Source organism: Oreochromis niloticus, linkage group LG8 (assembly GCF_001858045.2).
Source record: "Oreochromis niloticus isolate F11D_XX linkage group LG8, O_niloticus_UMD_NMBU, whole genome shotgun sequence".
Taxonomy (NCBI): Eukaryota; Metazoa; Chordata; class Actinopteri; order Cichliformes; family Cichlidae; genus Oreochromis; species Oreochromis niloticus.
The window spans coordinates 10707457-10729717 of NC_031973.2; the positions used below are offsets into that span (position 1 = coordinate 10707457).

The 22261-nt window shown below is 41.1% G+C and overlaps 1 protein-coding gene across 15 annotated transcripts in view; it reads right to left on the reverse strand.

The window, feature by feature from the left end:
* Positions 1-7116: 7116 nt before the first annotated feature.
* nrxn1a (neurexin 1a) overlaps positions 7117-22261 on the reverse strand; it is a 66791-nt gene continuing 51646 nt past the window's right edge. For 8 of the 15 annotated variants that reach the window (XM_019362492.2, XM_013269527.3, XM_025909555.1 and 5 more), the window contains 5 exons: positions 20312-20483; positions 19297-19386; positions 17941-18251; positions 10646-10724; positions 7117-9832 (listed from right to left, as the gene is read on the reverse strand). In XM_019362492.2, the coding sequence (XP_019218037.1) occupies positions 9531-9832; positions 10646-10724; positions 17941-18251; positions 19297-19386; positions 20312-20483 (954 nt within the window). In that variant the 3' untranslated portion in view covers positions 7117-9530. Of the gene's footprint in view, positions 9833-10645; positions 10725-12874; positions 13226-13864; positions 15141-17940; positions 18252-19296; positions 19387-20311; positions 20484-22261 lie in introns of those variants that run through there. The other 7 variants (XM_019362495.2, XM_019362498.2, XM_025909556.1 and 4 more) reach the window with 3 other exon arrangements.

The following is a 22261-nucleotide window of genomic DNA, read 5'->3' on the forward strand; positions in this document are numbered from 1 at the left end:
GTTTTGTAAGCGTGTTCTTTCTATAGCTCAAGATCCTTAACACAATAGATTGTTCAGTCCTCGCGCCGAACAAAGTTTCCGACCCTCCACTAGTTGACCGAGCCCCCCTCATTGGCAAGCACAAAAATACAATGCATGTGTATACAAAAGGATTATCACTGCACCTGTAATAGAAAATGTTAATATGGAATCATGACCATACCTGTAATACAAGTTGTAACATAAGGCCGACACCCTAAAGAAATTCTCTAATGAAGTAACAATTAATGATGATACATAAATGAACTAATGAGTAATTATTGCCAATACACACTACTTAAAGGTTAACAAAAGATATGTCTAAATAAAGGATCATAAAATAACATGATGTAAGTGTCTTGTAAGCATGTGCGGCCTTCTACGCTCTGCGTCACTTCCCTCAATAGATCAGCCAGACATCCCACTGACTCTAACTTTTAACCCTTACTGACATGAGCACAACTCCATAATAAGCACCAAGCGGCAATATGTATAAAGATGATCATGGTTACACCTGTAATGAAAGATTATATGATTATACCAACACCTGTAAATAGAAGATTAACATGAGGTTATAACAATCACTGTAATACAAACGTTAATGTAATGTCAATAGCTTCAATAAATGCTTTAATGCAATGCTTATTATATGATTCTGATGCAATGATAAAATAACAGTAAAATATCCCTTCTCAGGCAGTACCAGCCAGTTGTATCTAATAAAGTGTCTGTTAGTGTATGAATATCATTACTGTTACAAGTAGGCTTAAAAGCTTCTTTAGTTGGTTTGAGCTGCATAGTCCTCTTGGTCGTTCTTCTTCTTCTTATTTCAGCTGCTCCCTTTAGGGGTTGCCACAGCAGGTCATCTGCCTCCATCTCATCCTATTCCTAGCATCCTCCTCTGTCACACCAACTCTGCAATTCTTCCCTCACTACATGAATGAATCTTCTCCATGGTCTTCTTCATCTCCTCCGTACTGGCAGGTGCCAACACCAAAAGATAGATACACATAAAAATCAAAAACAAAGCAGGACAGTCAGCTGATATGCGGCAAAGATAAAGCTTGTAGCTGATGCTTGGAGGTTACCTTCATATTCCTTTCTCTCTGTGGTATCTAGATATCTACATATGCCTTTATTTTTTGTTTTTGACTTTAGTTTCACATCCAAGTAAGGAACTGTTTTAGACCTTAGGGAGTACATGTACATATCTTTTTTTTTTTTAAAGCATTTAAGCATCAAGTCGTGCCAGAAAACTAACAGTAAAAATTAGAACAGGCACCAGGTGTAAATCTGTTTTGTCTCTTGTCTCATATTTGTGTTAAATGATGAGCACACTTCGATAATAGTGGACATAATATTCTTTTCTACCACGCTCTCCTCACACGTCAGCAGGACATGCAGCCAGCTTTCAAGGACACTCTGCATTCAGGATTCAGGTACACACACATACACACACAGTTAATTTTTTTTAAAATACCATACAGTTTTTTCCCTTTGACATTTTCTTCTTTTTAATGTTTGGCTTTTGCTCTCCATTCATGTCATCTTTTGCATTTATACATTTTTGTGTGTGTGTGTGCATACAGGCGCGCGTGTGTGTGCTTGTGTGGACTGTGGGAACTTGATGTGGTCGAGGAAAAGAGCTCCTTGTAATTTATTCCAAAGCAGGAAGAAAAATGCAGCCTTGAGCTCCTGACACGACCACGCACACTCTCTCACACAAGGATACACTCTCCCACAGTTGCGTGCTTATACACAAGGCAAAAAAAAAGAGAAGGAAAAAGAAAGGATAGGCAGAGTCTAAGTCTAACAAGCACAGCTGGAGGGAGTGGAGATGAAGGACTAAGCAGGGAGAAGCTGTACAGCACCTGTGTGCATGTGTGCGCTCCAGCTGATATGAATTTGTGGATCAATCTGTTGCTGATTGCTCGACACCTTTGTAAGGGAGGTGGAAAATATTAGACAGTGCCTGCTCTTTTTCTTGTGTGTTTTTTCAATTAAAAATTCTTTTTTTGAGACACATATTTTGCAGTCCATTTAGGCAATCTCGTTTCTGTGGTCTGCTACAGATTCAGTGGGACAGCAAGCCATGGTAATTGTGTCTATGTGCTCTTTTGATTGTGACTGTGAGAAGCCAAAATGAAAAGGTAGACTAATGATGATGCTGAACAAACTGCTTTAGAAAAGAGCCTTTCTTAACAGTGTATGTGTCTGAAAAATCAATCAGTGCCTCCCACCAGACGCCCTCAGAATCAGATAGTTTTCTTTGTACAACAACTGTAACTGTGAAAGGGGTTTTTATATCTCCTTTTATTTCTCTTCTTTTTACATTTTTATACCAGGCTAATCTTCTAACCGGGAATCTTTCTCTGTCAAAATCATTTTGTAATGGAGTCATATTGATGAAACACTTTTATATCCTGAAGATTTTTTTCAACATCCTTACAATTCCAGCGTATTGCACACTGTATTTCCTTTCATATGCTGTCATTACTTTTTTATCCTACATGGTTACATGCACCATGAAATCTAACACAAATTGCACTTTTTAAGCATTTTCTATGCATGTGTACATTGGTGAAGATGACCTCCTGTAGTTCAAACGGAGCACCAGAATTGCAAAGAAAGTTGATTTTGAAGGTCGTGGATGTTGGTGCCAAACAAGCTGGTCTGAGTATTTCAGAAACTGCTGATCTACTTGGATTTTCCCCACACAACCTCTGTAGAGTTTACAGAGAATGGTTCAAAAGAGAAAATATCCAGTGAGCAGCAGTTTTCTGGGTAAAAAGGCCTTAGGAAAATGGTCAGACTGGTCTTAGCTGATAGGAGAACAGCAGTATCTCAAACAACCACTTGTAAAACCAAGGTATCCAGAAGAGCACCTCTGAATGCACAGAATGTCAAAACTAGAACTAAAAACTGAGGCTAAAATTCTTACAGGCTCATCAAAAATCAGCAATATAAGACTGAAAAACTGTTGCCTGAGCTGATTAATCTCAATCTCTGCAGCGATATTCAGACACTAGGGTCAGAATTCGGTGTAAACAACATAAAAGCCTAGATTTATGCTCCCTTGATGGCAGTGATGTAATGCTATGGGGGATGTTTTCTCTGCACTTTGGAGCCCTTAGTATCAACTGAGCATCATTTAAATGCCACAGCCTGTCTAAGTATTGTTGCTATCATATCTACGCTACAGTGAACTTTCTGATGACTTCTTCCAGCAGGATGAAAGACCAAGTCACAAAGCTCATATCATCTTAAATAGGTTTCTTGGACATGACAATGGCCTCCACAGTAACCAATCTCAATCCAGAAGCGCATCTTTGGGATGTCGCGGAAGGGGAGATTCATATCATGGATGTGCAGCCGACAAATGTGCAGTCATCATGTCAATGTTTCCAACACTTTTTTAGAAGAATGAAGTTCCTGAAGGGGTCCAACACAGTACTAGTGTGTACAAATTCAAGTATGAATTCATGAAGTGAATACTAATGAAAAGCGTCCAGATTGGTGCAGCTTTGTTATTAAAACTATGATTATATTCCATCATACTGATGCTCAAAGATGTTATTCAAAAAATTATGTGGTTAACAAAACAAGGATTCTGGCTTTTTGGCGGTTGGAGTCTGTAAAATTGATTTGGTTGCAGCTAAAATGGATTCGGCTCTAAAAATTTCATGCGTCCATCTCTTGTAGATATGAGGGCTCAAATGTGCCTTGAAAATGATAAATTAAAAAGCACACCTTAGGTACTTTGATTGCCTGTAACTTGTATAATTCCACAGTATGAGTGCAAAAGTCTAAGGACGACTCTGAGGGTATCAGAATTGGATTATCTTTGGTTTTGTTAATCTAATACAGAATGTATATGTCAGTGTGTTGCAGCAAATAAAATCCCCCGTTGTCCCACAAAGAATTTTCCCCATAGACCACAATTATAAACTGGACAGCTCTGATGTTGTCAGCAGGATACCTCTGTCTGCAAACAAGGCCTTACCACTGTTTTTGTAATGACATGTGTCATGGTCTGGCTCCAAGGCCACAACAAAAATAGAAGGGACACATCAGTGGGCGGTGAATTTGAACAGTTGTCATGATGAAGCAAACAAGAAGAGAATTTCAAATCTGCAATGTGTTTATCAGAGAAGTCAGTCAGATAAATGTGGGTGTATGAGGATGGTGAGGTGGAGGATGTTGTGGAGCACGAGCTGGACAATACCAACACAGGTGTGTGCAGACATTGATGAGGATGAGCTAGGATGAAAGCGAGAGAAAGAAATAACTAAGCTGGAATGGCATTTTCCCTTCTGATTCCACAGACTACATGTGTGCCTAGCATTATCCTGTTACATTCAGGGGCATCTAGGAAAACAGAGATATTAGCTATATTTCATCACAAACTCTATACTTTAAGTACTGTGCAAAAGTCTCTGACCACATTTGCTCTTCAACAGAGCCTGAAGTCTCTTAGGTATGCTAAAGTAAAGTGTTGGTGTGTCTGTTTTCCTCCCTCCATGTCAGGTTTTCAGGTATCTTATGTTCATGCACCACAAACACACCAGCCCGCCTGGTTGTGACAAATGGTTCTTTTCAGCACTCATAATTCTATTAATTTTAACAAGACCTCCAACCCCACTGGGTGAAATGCAGCCCCAAACAGTGACAGAGCCTTCACAATGTTTTACAGATGACTGTAGACATTAAATGCTGTATGTCTCTCCTGACCTCCTCCGCACATACTGATAACAAGTTGATTCATCTCTCCAGCATCCCTGTTACCCCTGATTTTCAGTCCATTTCTTGTGTAGTTTAGCAACCACCTTTCCACTGAGACCATTTCTGATGAGGTTTTGATGCCGAAGATGGATCAGCTGAAGTGCCAGATGCATCTCTCTCAGGTCTGTCGTATTTCTTAATGACATGAATGTTCGTCTGCTGTAGATAGTTTTATAGACCTGCAACTTCTTCTTTAGCCCTTCACTTGTTCAGCTTCTTCACATTTTTAAGGACCCACTTGCACACCTGAGATATACTGAGACAAACTGCTGAGATATAAGTTTTCAAGTTTTCAACCAGTAGATCTTTGGGAATCACTTTCTTGGTGCAAAAATCCTGTTTTATGCTTGTCAAACTGGACGCTATCTTTGGCATTTTTCACAGATTCAGCTAAAAACTGTGAACATGTGTTTGTGACAGGCTGCTAGTAGCGAAGTGCTTAAAATTGATTTTTTTGCTAAGTTGTCTGTTATGTGTAGACACAACACTGGTTCATACCTTGAATCAAGTGTCCTTTTTTATGCTTGAATGATTCATAGGTCAGTGTGAAGTGGCTTAACAAACACAAAACATTCCTCTGAAAATAGCCAGGTGCAAGGACTGGACTGAAAATGAATGAAAACACCGTCAATGTCCCCTAAAAATATTTGAAACACCCTCGGAAAACCAGACGAACTTGAGCAGACCACTTAAAAATACAAGAAAGTCTGGCTCTTGGAAAAAAAATACAAAGAAATAAGAGGTGAAAAGACTTTTGCACAATACTGTATAGGTACAAGTTACTTCAAACATACAAACACAGACATTTTATTAAAAAAAATGTGTTAAGGAAGCAAACTTCTGATCTTTTTTTGCAAATAAGACTCAAATGGCACAAAATTATATACTCGAGTATATACAATCATATACTCATTTTTCATGTTTTTATTTTTTTCCATATAATAAGTCCCCAGATTCGCACATTTAGAAAAATATTCAGCAAAAACAATAAACATCAAAAATATTTAGCTGGAGTCACATAAATAAAATTTAACCTTAAATAAATAAATGCAACTTTTTCCTAGTGAAGTAGTGAGTATTTTTTTTTACACTGTATTGTTTGTACTTTTACTGACAGGGTTGCACTACTGCAAGATTGCCTGTATTTTTTTTTGTTGCTTAAATGTAATACTTGTCATTAACTGTGCTTCTTATTCACACTGAACCTGAAAAAAAATAAATTGGATTCTAATACTGTCATAATAATAAGCTACAAACAATGCAAAGTTACATTTTCCTATTTCACTGCAACATTTGTTAAAAGGTTATATTTATGAATTTCCAATCACTCTTGCACATGCTTTTTTTGCATTTCTGAACATGTACAATCTGTCTGCGTGTCATCTTACTTGAAAAACAGATCTCTGTCTCAATGACACAACCTGTTTAAAGAATTCAGATTTTCTGCTGCTAATACTAATAATCTGATTGTGTGTTGTGCAATCAGATTACTAATACTGAGACGTTTTTGACTGATTGACCACTGTCAAGAAACAGAGTTATTTTGTATTCACTCCATAAATATAGCAGGGCTCTGTCTTTATCTTTGTCCTAGCTGTCTGTGGCCAAGGACAGCAAAGCAGCAGATGGCTACAGCTAACACAAGCCTTTTGTTGAGCACAGACTGTTCTGCAAAGACAAAAAGAAAGCAAGAGAAACAGCAAGAGAACAAGATAATGCAACTGGGGAGGTGTTTATTGAAATAGCAGCTCTTTGTATGTTTCACCTGAGGATGCAAGCTCAGCTCTGCAGTCTCAGGGATCTTTCATCCGGCAAACAGCAACTCTGCCGAGACTTTGCGTTTACAGCACAGAGTTGTACTTCAAAGCCCTGTTTAGTATGTGCAGTGGGGTATTTTTGTGCGTTTGCCGTCCCAGTAAAATGGCGTGGGACCTGGAATGAAAGAGCTGCTTTCTTTTCTTAATTTGACAAAACAAAAGTTGAAAGGATAAAACAGAATGTGGATAGATGTGCAACTTATGGTCTCTGAATTTACAGAAATGCTCTTAAATTCTGTACTTGTTACATGAGAAGACAGATGACAGTCTCTTATGTCCATTAAATAAGGTTTGCTGGAACTAAAAGACATGCCTGACATCAATCTTCTTTTTATTGGGAACTATTCCTCTAAGATCTGCCCTCTGATTCCCTGCTACTTTTTGACTTGTGTTAATTAGACAGTCATCCGATATCATCATAGCTGAGGGGAGTGCGATAATAGGCGCTTTAATGATGTCCGCAGGCAGATGGGAAGTGAAAAACAAACACGCAAAAAGCTCACTTGGGTAATATTTTATTTACTCATTAATCTTCAAAACTATTTTTCATAATAAATTTCCACTTTATGTTCATCAAAGAACCGTAACAATAAAAATAAAAGTAAATACTGTAGAAAAATTGTACATATAGAAAATAAACATGGTTAATGAACACCTAGATGTAGAATAATCCCACTGAGAGACGCCTCCTATGTTTTCAGATGGCAACACAACAGAGATAGAGGTAAAGGAAAGCAACAGACATGGAGGAGAGGGAGACGTAGTAAACGAGAGGAAAACACGAAAGAGGCAGGTCAAAAAGGCCAGTTAAGGATGGCGAGAATAAGGGGAGATGTTAAGTTAATTTTGACATTTATACTTTGAAATCTCACACACAGTCTGTTTCATGTCCTTCCTTGCCCTGGTCTGTTTTGCATGCATCCGACTGGTTAGTTACATTGCTTGGAAGAACTGGAGGGGCTTGTTCATGTCATGGCACTGTTTGTATCTCGTGGGGCTACACTTATTGAGCTGCAGAGGGCTCAGACACTGCAAAAAGTCCATAAACAGATAATTCGCCATTGCCCATGGGAAACCCATCTGTCTGTCCCGTGTTGGGACATGTCACGAGTATTGATTAATCCGTCAACCAACAGCAATGAATACATGAGGACGCAAAGAGAAAGAGAGAAAAGGGAGAGCCAATGAAATCAAAGCAACTCAAGTTGTCGTATAGCCAATGGCATCAAGAACTGGACTTTTCTATCTATTAGCAACACATGGTAACATTTACTTTGTTCTGTTTTTCTTTTCCTCAGCTGGTTTTTGCTATAAAAGGTGGTTGGTTAGCGCAGGTATAATGGGCGTGGCCTGTAAGACATCAGGCTAGGAAACAGGACGTGGCCTGTCGTGGGGCGCACGCGTCCGACAGCAAACCCACGACACCCTCCTCCTCCTTTCCCACCTGCAGACAAACCTACCACCTTTGGACTTAGTGGGACACGCCACCACTCCACAGCACAGCTCGGGCATGCAGCACACTCGAGATGGTCACGCTTTGCCGATGAAGATTTGATCTGAGAGTCAATTTGGCGACTGAAATCATTGTTGTATCCCACAGACTGAAAAACCATTTGAAGTGCGTACTCAGAAATACTTCAAGCCGAGGTGGTGAGTTTATGATGGTGGTGCGTCACGATGTAACCTCTGGAGTTTCAACGCGGTATAAATCACACGGAGTAAGATAATTCACGTGCAATAAGATCCCCCCCCCTCCCTTCCCCAGAGTCTATACTGCCCAAATGTTCCTCATATTCATCATTATCGTTGCCATAACAGTTATCATTATGAGCGTTGTCTTTTTCACCAATGTCTTCTTGTATAGTCTTCAGTGTCAGTTATGAAGATATGGTGCGCTTTTAGCATTGCAGGTAAGTGTATGTCTGCATGTGTAGATCCTTTTTAATTTTACCATGTGTGTGTTTGTATGTAGTCTATGTACGTATGTGTGCGTGTGCGAGACACCACAGTCACGCATGACTGGTGTCTGTAGGTAGCATCTGAAGTCTCCTGTCCAGGAAAACATCTTTCAGTTTTTCACTGATTACACTGTTTTGTGATTTTCAGGGTGCCGTAAAACAGCAGCGCTGCAGCGTAACAACCACAGCCCATCCGTTATATTAACGGTGCACCAGCCCTGCCGCTGCCTATCCACTCGTAACTCACTGTCTCTCTTTGGCTACACCCTGAATTCCTGCCGTGCTGTCTGGGGGTAGACTTGGACCATTGGTGTGCTTGTTTCCTCAGCATCCTCATTGCTTCTTCTAGCCCCGTCTGCTAACAGGGAGGAAGGCCAAGAAGCTTGGAAGAGAGACACTTGGTGCTTGTCTTGGTGCTTTTACATCTTTGTTCTGGTGCTCTGCCTCTCACGCAAACACTCTGTCTGCCATGTGCTTCACTTAAAGTCTTCCTTGACCTCTCTGAGTCCAACTGAAGAGGTCCAACTGTGGCAGGGGAGTCTCTTTTTTTTTTTTCTTATCAGGCTGACCCAAAATGGTTCTTAACTGGGAGTTGAACTGGTGCTTTCTAAATCATTTGGAATGGTGTTAATGTTCATAAAAGAAGCCTCTCGCAGAGGCTCTGCTCATTGGTAAATACTGTACAGTAAGGGCTCATGCCCTCAGGCCAGTCTGTGTGTGTATGTTTGTGCTTGAGTGTGTGTGTGTGTGTGCCTGGGCTCGTTTGTGTGCATGTTTGTGCTTGCCAGCATGTGTGCAGGTGTGATTATTGGGGAGTAAACATTAAGATCAGCATGTCTATGTCATGTGTGTTTGTGTGTATTTTTTTCTTTTTGAGAATATATCTATTTATGTACATATACCGTTATATATAAAGGTGTATGCGTATATGTCTGTGTGTCAGAAGTCATCCGCCTCAGACATAGTACTCCTTGTCTTTGTTCTTCTTGTTTTTAGAGATCTTGGCGATGCCCAGCGGCTTGTCCTTAGCGCTGCCGTTGGGCTGTGTGGCTGAGTTGCTGATGTAGTTGCGGCTCTCGTCCACGTGGTAGGAGCCTTCGTCGCGGTTGCGATACTTGTACATGGCGTAGAGAAGGATGAGGATGCAGAGGGCAGCGGCTGCTACAATGCCCACCACCATGCCCGTAGTGCTGCTGCTCTCCCGCACCACCTCAGACGGACCTGGGAACATCTTCACCTCTGGCAGGGGAGGGCGGGCTGTGAGGGGAGAGAGGAGGAAATTGATGTTATATGATGGTTTAGTTTATACATTATTAATTTGGATTGCCTGCGATGATGGTGGGAGGAGAACTGGAAGACACAATGCATCATGGTGATGAATTATTTGACAAGCGTTTTGCATAATGCTACACGCTGGCAAGGGAAAGCTACAGCTTAGAGCCAAAGCTGTTTACATATCATCACATAATGCGTAAACAGATTACAGTACACATCGCTTAGAGGAGGATCCAGAGCACAGGTGCACGTTATATCAGGTTTTATTACATACTTCTGACACTTTACAACAGCCAGAGAAGGCTGCAGTATGGTGAGATTTCACACCATATTAAATGATTTATAATGCAAGAATTTAAATATCAAATTTTGTGGCAGTCCAGAGATAAGGGGATGGAAAAGAAAGAGGTGAAGGAGGGGGAGGTAAATAAAATGGGATATATAAAAATGAAATTTTAATGACAAAGAGCAGGATACAGATGGGAAGATAGGAAGAGATGGAGAGTGTTAGGTAATGCCCGAGGGTGGAAACCTGAGCGCAAATAAAAAATTAACTGGAGAGCATAAAAATGGGTAGCAGTGCGAGTGGAGGACGTAAAACAGGTAGGAAGCATTGTTTTCTTCTCTCCAAGGGCCACACACTTAGCATGTATATTGATAACTAATCTTTTTTTTAAAAACTTATTGGATGTTGGCGGCCAGACTTAGAGGGCCTGGGGGATGTATTTTGCCCATGAGTGACATAAAAGCTGCATAAAGGCAGTTTCGCATGTATATTCGTTAAAGTTTTCTCACCTGAACTGGGGTCACAAGGGTCAATGTCTTCATCATCGCTTGGGCACTCAGCTGATGCCACCAGCAGGTCATCTGACGACTGAGAAGAGAAGATAGAGAAAAATCGGCAAACGTGTCCACACACACACACACACACACACACACACACACACACACAGATTCATATACATATAAACTCATGATCGCCATCATTTCTAAGACAGAAACAGTCAGTTCCCCACACCCCTTCTGTTTATTTCCTGTATGTGTGAGCACACAGCACCAATCTTTCGCCCACCCGTTTTCAGTTGACCATAAACACTTCTGCCTGTTACAGCCCCCAGCAATGGCAGGCGGCCAAAACCTGAGTGCCAAGGAGAGAAGAAGAAAGAAGAGGGAGAAGAGAAACACTGAATCCCTTTAAAACCACAAGGAGACTGCTTAGTTATCATCTAGTACTCTCTCAACCCTCCCCATCCTTTGTTCTCTTCTGGCCTTTCTATCTGCATTCTGCCATCTCCATCTGATACTGGCAAATGCTCATACGTGAGGCTGAGGACAAAAATAAAACCAGCCTTTATTAGATATCTGCTAAGCGTTTGATAGTTCATTTAAATCTCTTTTATTCGAAACCTCTCCACGAGCACCATGTTGATTTTCTACTTATAGCCCACCTCTAACCTACACCAATCCACTAATACACCCAACGACCGCTCCTTTTCCGTGCCTTGCTCCCTCTCAATGGAAAAGGCGCCCTTTTTCCTCTCAGTCCCTGCTCCTCTTGTTGCCATGGCAACTCTAAGTTCAGGCTGTTAGAAATGATGGGGAATAAAAAAAGAGGAAAAAAAAGGGAGTGTGCACCCTCAGCGGGGACCTGTGCGTTGATTTGCAGTTCCAGCCAGAGTGCGAGGAGAAAGGAGAGAAAAGAGGGAGGGAGTTGAAGATAGATGGATGGATAAAAGGAATTTCAGGTGGAGGCTATTGGGGAGAAAGAAAGAGAAAAGAAGACAGGAGAGGAGGAGGACTTCAAAGTGCTGCGGTCTTTACTTAACACGGTGCTAATGTGCTCCGCATATTCATGAACTACTGTTAAACATTGCCCGCCTTGACGCTTCGGCATGAGAGATATTAAATGTGTGAGCGTGTGTGTGCATGCGTGTGTGTGCTTTAACCACACTGGGTGCTCAGTGCCAGCATTAAATTAAAATTGGATTGTGATGCATTGCAGTGGATGTTAGTAACCCACGGAATAAAAGAGAAGCGAGAGAGCAGCGGAGCTAAAAAAGAGAGAAGAGCACCAGAGGTGGAAACTAAAGTGGAGGAGAAATCTAAACCAAATCAAAGCGCTGAGATGTCTAAGTTAGGACAAGAATAGCAAACGGAAACTCATTAAACTGCCATTAAACCTCGCAGTCTCTTCTTCTTGTAGGAGCACAGTTGGTGTGAGTAGCGGAGATGTGAGCCCTCTGAAAAAGCCTGCACTGGCCTTGTATGTTGTTAGTCCTTACAAGTCTGCTGTAGTCAAGTTTGGCCTAAAAGTTACATTAGGTTACTGATGCTTGACTCGTTCTCTTTCCTCAGCTGCCTTTCCAATCAGTTCTGCCCACTGGACTGTCAAATGCTGCTAGGGTGAGCTTAGCCTCTGGAATCCAGCCAGTCAATAAACCCTCTGTGCCTTTGCCGGGATTCAAATAGCACATGAACCAATCAGGCCGCAGGAAACACACCACCCCTGACACCTGTCGCCGATCAATTTTGAGCCACGGTGCTTGATGATTGATTCAAAGACACCAATGTGCCCTCCGCAGGCACCTGATTTGAATCCTGACTTCAGCTAAAACAAAAGCCGAGGAGCACATTTTTACAATGTCCCTCCTCTGATCTGTGACATCACCTTGTCAGCTGACCACCCCATTCAAAGGGAGGGTGTCAATTGGAGTATTGATCCACTTATCGCATGGGAGGCAGTGAACACAAGAGAAAAATGGGGACATGCCAAACACAACTTAAATCGCATTGATCACCCACAGAAGTTCATAGAAAATCTGCCAAAGCAAGTGTATGCCCGAGGATCCTCCGCCCCTCTGCCTCACCCTCCTTCTTTGTTCCCATCTTTTCACAGTCTATCAATAGAGCATGCTGACATAATGGACACAGATGAACACTGATAGGGAGGAAAAAATAGATACAGGTGGACAAAGCGAGCGTGACAAGAAGAATATCTGCATGCTTAAAGAGTAAAATCTCTACCTGAGCCGCCGAACAGTGCCAACGACCATCCATGCCTCCCTGACTGCCTAGTTCACACATAGTAGCTGCACTCAGTCCTCACACTCTCTTGCAGAAGATTCAACAGCTTGTCTGCTACTTTCACAACTGGAAATCACACACACATGTACTCACACAAACTCTATGACAGCCAAACATGCTCCATTGGTCTAGTTCTATTTAAACACATCTACACAGCCACGCGAGCATACACCAGATCAGGCTGAAGTTGGCAGGCTGATGAAGAGATCCTGACGAGAGAGGAGAAGAGCTAGCTCCACTACTGCAGATGGTGAGATAGACTCATACACCGCCTGCATTAACAGCCTATCACTGGAGCTCAACCACAGACAGGGAGGGAGGGGGAGGGAGAAGAGGAGGGGGGGTGGGTGACGAGTAAATATGGAAAGATATGAAGGGAGAGAAAGAGCAAAGGGAAAGCGAAAATAACCGAGGGAAGAGGGAGAAAGTATCACCAGAAGATCGATAACAAGTAGAAGAAAGGCAAGATGGAGACGAAGATGTGAAAGATGTGAAAGATGTAAAGATAGCGATGCAGGCAGAGAGAAAAAAAAAACAGACGGGGAAAGACGAGAGGAGCGAGCGAGGCATGAGACGTGGAAGTGCCTGGGTCAGCTGATTCCTGTAGCCAATTGGGCAGAGCTCCGAGCCTCGAGTTTCTTCCATCAGTCTTCCCATCAAACACAGGTACACACAAACACATGAATGCGCGCAAACACACATCCACCGACAGACAGGGAACATCAAAACCAAACTCGAGCTCTGTGACTCAGCGCAGCCTCTAGCATAAACACTCACACAAACTCTCCCTCTCTCCTCCTCGCTGGTGCTCAGTTGTCATGCATTATTAATCCCTTCCACTTTTCAACACGCAAAAAAAAAAAAAAAAAAACGCAAAAAAAGCCTCGACACAGTGAGGATGTCAGGAGGAAGCATATAACATATTCTTACTGCACAAAGCACTGACGGCAGGAGCAAACCCATGGGGTAACTTAGGCAGATCCACTCAGAGACACACGCAAACTTGAGGCGTGTGCGAGAAACCGGCAAATTGCTCGGACCCGTTGCACCTTTGTAAGACATCTCTCACTGCCCCTCCTCTGATGCAACGTGCTGCAATACAACTTATTGTTCCCGTTCCACCTGAGTGTTTGCGCGCGCGTGTGTGTGGATTCAATGTTTTATGTGTGTCTCGGTTAAGGCCAGATTGGTTGCCAGGCAACACTAGGCAGCCTCAATAGGGAAGCTGTAGATTCTTCTTAAACAAGACAAACACACATACGCACAAAAATAGAGTTTGGGGGGCAACTGGAGTGATTTGACTTGCACAGACGAGCAAACGCACGCGATGCGGTATATCGAGCATATAGTGGGTCTGACCCACTTCTCATGCTGACTGCACTGCATAGCTCCACATCCCAGATTCAGCACTCACATCAGTAAATCACAGGCGCAGGAACAGTTCGCTTAAATCACATACACGTTGAGAGATTGAGCAGTGAAGAGTGTGAAAAGAAAGGCCCTGTGACAGCACTGTCACTCTGCAGCACTATCCCTCCAGCTCTCATATCCATTATTGATGCCTGAGGCTTAGCTCACAGCTCTCTGCGTTCTATTATTTATGTCTGAAACAGCTGGCGGTTTATACACAGAGGAGCTAGTCTCTGTGGGAGACTGGCTGGGAGAGAAAGAAAGCAAGCAGTGGGTAGTGGGGCTCACTATCTCCATGGCAACTTGTATCACTTAGAAAAAAAAAATAAAATCTTTTTTTTCAGTGCTGCTGGCGCACAGTTTTATAACACAGGAGAACTGCAGCACACAGACGCCCACTAAGAGCCTGATAACATCTCCGTAGTGATCTGAACAATAGAGGCGTCTGCGGTGTACCTGCTCACAATGTATCCTCTGACATTAGCGTCGACTCTTCAGCTGCTGCCGCTATAAAAATGCCCCAATAACAATTATGTGTTTTTATTGTACCATTTGCATCAGTTTACATATTATGGGAAAGCTATTACATCCTCCACTGGCACAAACAATTCTCCTGCAGTAATTTAGAAGGGAGGGACCACTTAGCGGTGAATTTGCCATCTAGTCTATTTCTGTGATTGTGCTGGAGCAAAAAGTGAGCCTTCTGTCCATTAAAGACAAACAAACAGTGCTGCAGGGCAAATAAAAACCTATTAATCACCCAATATAATTAGGAAAAGTGCCTATGGTATTTCCTGGAGCCAAAACTATGTTTTTTTTTTAAAGATATTATTTCCTCTATTTGCAGATAAATAACTCTAAATAAATTTTGTATATATCCTATGAGCCGCAATCATAGACCCCACAGAAAGATGCACATAGCCTGCAGGTCTGAAAACTACATTCTTTGTAATGAACAGCAGGTGGCGACTAACCTGGTTGCAATGATTTAAATTAATTTATGGCCTCAGTGAACATTTGATGAATTTATGAATTTATTTACTGCTTGTCAAAAGTTTTATTTAATACAACATGTTTATTTTTTTTTTTTAATTGGCTCATATTTAGAGTAAAAAAGACAATAACACAGACTAATTTAAATAGACAATTCTTCAATCTCCTCCTTTCACAAGAAGATGGCCGTGTCTTCCTGAGCCTGTTTCTGCATGAGGTCTCTTCCTGTTGAAAGGGAGTTCTTCCTTCCTGCTATTGCCAAGTGCTGCTCATAGGGTATCGACTGGGTTTTGGTGTTTTATGTCTAATTTACCTTGCAATTGTTGCTGTTAAATAGCACTACAAATATCATATCCTGCAGTGCCAAGGATAGCCAACATGCTCAAATCAAAGTTTTAAAATGGGAAACTCCAGGGTGATATCACAGTGCAACTTTTATACACAGTCTGTGGCTGCAGCAGACTTATAGATGATAAGACTTGTTCTGACTTTGATTCCCTTTAAAGTCAGGTGAAAGACTTTGATGCTGGAGTATCCTAATGCCCAAGGGGCCCAAGGAGCTGACGCTGTAATTATAATATTTACCATCTGAGTTTTATCTGGAAACTTTTTTGTGCTATACACCCTGTCAGATTACTGCTATGCATGAGAAAAATATCTATTTTTTTCAGTTCTCATCTGCCTTCGAGTAGCCCTTGAGGAGTCATCATTGTCCACCTTGTGCTTCTAGTTAATTTTAGTTTTAATCTACAATGGGTAATGCACGCCCTAACAGGACAATATATAGCAGGCAAAAGGGAAGTAATGAAGCACAAATACTTTAATATTTTCAGGTATTTATACTTTACTAGTCTATTTTTTTTTTAAATAGGCTCATTACTTTATATTTAACACACTTGAAAGAAGATATCACCTCACATCAGCGCACACCTTCAAACACCAAAATGATATGAGTCACATAGGAGGGAATAACCCAAAAAAGACAACCCTATGGGTGTATCCATCATCAGGGCTTACTGCATACAAATAGATGAAATTTATAATAATTTATGCATCATTTATAGTCTATACTCACTAATCTGGTAAGACTAGTCTGTAAGTTGTGATTGTAGTACTTCTAGCTAGCACTACGGAAACGGAGGATAAAGGAAGTAACTTTTGTTTTTTTGTTTTTTTTAAGTGGCAATTCATTTCAAGCACAACATTTCTATCAGCTCAACAAATATCAGCCAACACACAAAATGTTTGTGTGCAGTTTGTCACACAGCGTGTCTGCTAGCTAACAGTACAGCTACAGTATTTCACTCAGAGATGGAGAAAGATGTGAGAAAGACAGGATGGGAGAGGAAGAACAGAGGTTATATTTGAAGGTAAGGACAGATCAGTGATATCTGACAACCTGAAAGGCTTGAAGCTTCAGCGTCCTGCAAAACAAACTGAGGTATACTAACTTTGTATTATTCAAAGGTTGTATGAAAACACTCAGCTGTTAGGTGTAGGATAAAAAGTTAAGCTTACTGTAATGTGGTGAATGTAAAGCACTGTGCTGGACTGGAGCACAGTGGCTTGGTGTTCTTGGTCAGTGTTAGCTGACATAAAGGGTAGCAGAGATTAATTTGAATTTTAGCTGATGATGCTTAGAATTATTCACTAGGTTCAATCTTCATCTAACTGTATACCGTGTTGTATAAAGACAGCACAAACAGTATACTGTCAGTGTATGGGATGGAAATCAGTCAAGATAGCTTGTTGAATATATCTGCTTACATCGTGTTGAATTAATTTGTGAAAACCCACAAAGAGCAGTCAACCTCAGCACAACAGCAGCAGCAGCACAGGTCAGCTGATGAAAGCCTGTACATTAAGAAAGTCTCCTGGAGCTCCAATTTAAACCGTGACGGTACACATTTTTCTTTTTGGGTATGGAGGCAAAGTCAAAAAAGTCTGCATTCCTATGTACTAATATTATTTTATTATTATATTAATATAGCACTTAGCTTTGCACAAAAATAGCTTATAGAAACGTCGTCCAAAGAGCTACTTTTCAGAGCCTCTACCTTTTACAGACATTAAAGAACGTCTGTATTTTTGCCATCTCTGATAATAGTACGCTAAATATGGAACTGAAAGGCAGGAGGAAAAGAGGATGACCACAGAGAAGATTAATGGATGCAGTGAGGAGGAGGACATACTGAGGGTTGGTGTGAAAGGGGGTGATGCTAGGGATAGGGTGAGATGAAATGAGCAGTCAAAAGGAGAAGAAATCTGACGTATTATCCAGTGCTTCTTATTATTATGTGAAACACTGCATATGAAACTTGCTCCATGAATAAACTGAGCGGAGTGGAGTATAAAACAATTCCACTTTTCCTGTTATATCTTTCCATCCTTGATTAGTGGGCTGCGGCATGCTAATCCTCTTACTGAGTGCAAAAAGAAAGTTATCAAAGCAAATTACCACTTTTTAATTACCTATTGCCACACGAAAGGAAGATATCTGAGGAATTACATTCGAACAGGAGATCTTTATGTGACCACACATATTGGATTTAATAGGTTTTCCTCACATGAGGTGTCAAAGAAAAGCTTGATGGTGCTCTGACCTTCGTTGTTCCACCCTGCTTCCTGTTAGTGGCTGTGGTGGTTGTGATGTCACTGATGGACGGGGCGGAGTCTGAACGGTTGCCTCCGGCCGCAGCGCTGGACTGCGGGGTGATCGAGGAGGATGGCATATCGCCGACAAGACGCGCGCTCCCCTCCACTTTGATGTGGGGGTGCCCCTCAGCGGCCATGTTGAGGATGCGGAGGCCGTTATAGTAAAGGCCAGCCAGCTGTCCCTGGAACATGGCTGCACCTCGCTCGCCTCCACCAACGCGCACTGTTGTCTGGCTGTTGAAGATGGTCAACTGGCGGCCTACGCAGACGCACACAAACACCCGCAACCAAACACACATAGAAAAAAGGTGGACAGGCGCACGCAAATACAGCCACACGCACACACACACACATTCCAGTGGTCACATACGTGCGTACATACACACAAAAGAGTGTTACACAATCCACCACCCCAAAGCCATGGTGAGAGGATGGGATAGATTATGCATGGCAGAGCAAATCGAAGCCGTGGAGAACCGTGGAGAAGGCTGAGGCTGAGAGAGATAAGAGTGAGAACGGAGAACCAGAGAAGGAGAAGGGGGTGAAGAGACTGAGAAGTTGACGAGGAGGATGAAGAGGCAAAGAACAGAAGGAGGAGGAAGAGTGAGCAGATGAGAGGAGTCAGAGGGCCCGGAGAAGACGGGGCTGACAGATGGTTGCTATGGTGATGGCTGTGCGGCACGACATTGTATTTGAAGGAGCGACAGACAGGCAGACAGAGAGACAGAGATCTAGAGAACTGTTGTCACAGCCCTATGAAGCATGCACAGGTTATAAGCTCTAGCACTGCTCACTGTTAAAGGGACTAGAGTCTAATTTAAGGAGCTCTGCTGAAGTTTAGGAGGAAAACTTTTACATTTTTTCAAAAAGAATTGCTCTATTAGTCATTTCAAATTTACATAATTCTTACATGGCACAATACTTTGCATGTACTTTAATTTGATTACAAATTTTTTTTCAACATATAATCTTTAGTAAAATGCTTTATTGTTTACAATTTGATAGGAAACAAAATTATTTAATAAAGCATCTTTTATCAGTACTTCTTTTCTATTTTCTGATTTATTCACATTTAAATCTCTCCATCGTCCCTTTAACCTGATATTATCAGATACACACTAACAAGATACGTTCACAGGCACTACAGTTTACACAGTATTACACACTACAGCTGCCCAACTTTTAAATACTTAGTTATGGATTTAGATTTTTAGATGTTAGTTGATGGTGCACAATAAGTCAACTGTCTTCAAATTGTATTTTTTAAGCTGAAAGTTTTAAGGAATTTTAATCAGGGTTTTTACCTTTGTCGAGTAGCCAATCGTCAACTACTCGACCGAGCCGATAGGGGATTCGCTGTCTGGCGATGGCCAGGCGCTCGTTATCAATGTTGCCTTTAATTTAGAGATGAAAACACAGTAGTAATTACGCACATCCAAACTTGGTACAGGAGCTGGATACAAAAAGAACAGCAATGAAAAGAAAGTAATGGTCTGCTCATTGTTGGCATGTCACTGTGTTAAGGTCAGCTTGAAGAGAAGAGGAGCTGAATTCACTACGTTTCCACCGAGCGGACTCTTACTCTCTGTTCATTGGGTTTAATTTAAAGAGACATTTCAGGGGTTAACATCTGCAAGAGCACAGGGAAATAATGTTACAGCTGTCACATACTGCCTATATGACTGACTGAGTTTAGTGTTACATACTCACACACACCTCACAACAACTAGCATTTTGCATTTTGCCTATGAGCTACCTAAAGCCTCATTGTGTTAAAGACTACTAACTAAGATTACCACTTTAAATATAAAACCCAACAAATATAAAAACAAATACTATACTCAACAAAATACACTTTTTTCTTTTTCTTATTTTTTACTCTAGTTAAACATTTATCTCCAAATATGACATGTTTTTAAATTATTATTTGACCAAAAATGCACCAGCTGTTATTATTTTCTTTTATGGTGAGAAAAAACAACTGTATTGAATATTTTCATAAATTACCTTTAACACTATTTAACAGGCCTAACATAACATAGCTGGCTAGTATACAAGCTATTGTAAAAACTACCTCATTTTATGGTTTAAAAAGTCATGTTTCATGTCAGATCACACATATTTCATTTCAAACACAATAACATAAAACAAAGCTGCAATTATGTGTCTCAACCTCAGTGTTTGAATATAAACATTGAAAGAAAACACTGATTAGAAAGTGGGTTGAATTGGACTAAAGTATAGCTGGCGCTGCCCCCAGGACAGGCAGTGCTGTGATGAGTCAGAGGGTTGGGCCTATACGTGCGGGGCAGGGCCTACCTGAGGGATAACGCTCTATGACCGGCAGGTCGTCCAGCTGGAGGGTCGCATTGCCACCACTGCGGGTGAACCGAATTACGTGGTACTTCCCGTCGTTGACAAACTTGGAGCTCTCCTCGATGTTGATATCGTCAGTGCCGACATTAAACACTACTCTAATGTTGCCTTTGTCCTGAAGAGGAGGAGAGGTATGACAACATTTTATCAGATGTGTAAAGGTCAGGATATTACCAGTTTCATGTCTTTTGGGTATGCACAGCAGAGTGTGTGTGACCAAGTTCTTTGTGTATTTAATGGTGTAAAAGGACCTGATAAATTTGACCAAAAACCAAAAGTTGAAAGCAGACAAACAAAGGGCTGGACAATGAAAACCAACACTGTCTTAAGTATGGTGAATTTAAGTACTTGGCCCATGCCTGCTTAACCAGCAGCTGCAAGTGATTCAAATAACTTTAAATGTCTCGGTTTACTCAGAATGATAAAACTATTTAATCAATGCTGAGATAGAGCTGGGCTTTGGGTAGATGACCTTTGAACCTGGATCAAAATCTGCTCAGTTATGCTGTTTTCCAACTTCATCTTGGATCAGTAAAGGAATCAGTCTTTCGCATTCCAGTCATAGTCTAGACAGAAGTGTCACACATAATGGCCTGGGAAAAACTCCAATCCGGCCCAGTGGACAGTTTTGGAGGAGGATATACATTTTAGGCTTTTAACTGTATTTTCAGAAGTTTCACAGTTTTTCCTAATGATTAAGACCACGGACATTTATACTATGTCAAAGTAATTAAGTAACAGATTAACAATTAAATGACAGAAAATTTCCTGTTTTTTCACTATTGACTATAATGATTTATGTGTTGTTTTTTTGTTTGTTTTTACAATGAGTCAAGTAACAAAATCTTTCCAACTTTTCTGTAATTCAACCTTCCATTTACTACAGACGAATTTCTTTACCCTGTAGAAAGATTGAGACATACTGTTACACTTTTTATATTAAGATATCTCAGGGATTAAATATGTAATTAACACTAACATAAAGCCTAGTTAAAATCGACATGAGCCATACGTGGTCCTCAACGTAAAATGACTTTGAGATCCTTGGTCTCGAGGATGACATCAGTTTTCCTGCCAAAATAAGGTTGTTTTATATTCCAAAATATACCAATGACAGCTATAGCAATCATGGTTGGCTTATTTTAATGATTGTAATAGTGCTATTTTCATGGTCCTATTTGAGCAAACAAATGCTTCTAACTGAAACTGCTCAGTGATATTTCATGATTTTCTGATATTTTACGGAGCAACAAATAAAAGCTCGATTGTGAGGACGTGAAATCTTGTGAAGGTGTTATCAACCATCGTAGAGATAAATGTGAGAATTTATTTTAGGAGGTATTGCTCACCACTTGTCAAGTACCCACTGCTGGGATGTTTAATAATGTCCATGTGCCTGTTATGACTGTACACGTGAAAGTTTATGAGAGCTTGCTGGGACAAGGTTGATCACTGAGGGCACCAAGACCCTCAGTAAAATACACAGCTGAATGTAGTTTTGTTGGCCTTAATTTATACTTAATTATCATTTTAAGAGAACATGTTGTGCTTTTTCTTATTTTCTGTCCTATACATACAGCTACAATAGTTCACGGTCATAAACGTGGCCTAAGTTTCAAATAATGAAGTCAGGCTATGAACAAGGAATCCTCATGATCCCAAAGCTAAAGCTTCAAACTGCTCTCAACACTCAGCTAAAGACAGTTATTTCTACTTTTATGGGAGATATCCCTGATATAGTCATCTCAGACAGGTGGCTCTCCAAACCTTCTGTTTTGTGAGAGACAGCCAATCAGAAGAAAGTTGACTTAAAGAGAGAACATTACCAGATTGTTGGTTGAACTGAGGTACTTCATAGAAGCCTTCTATAATATAAATAAGGAGCTGGGAATT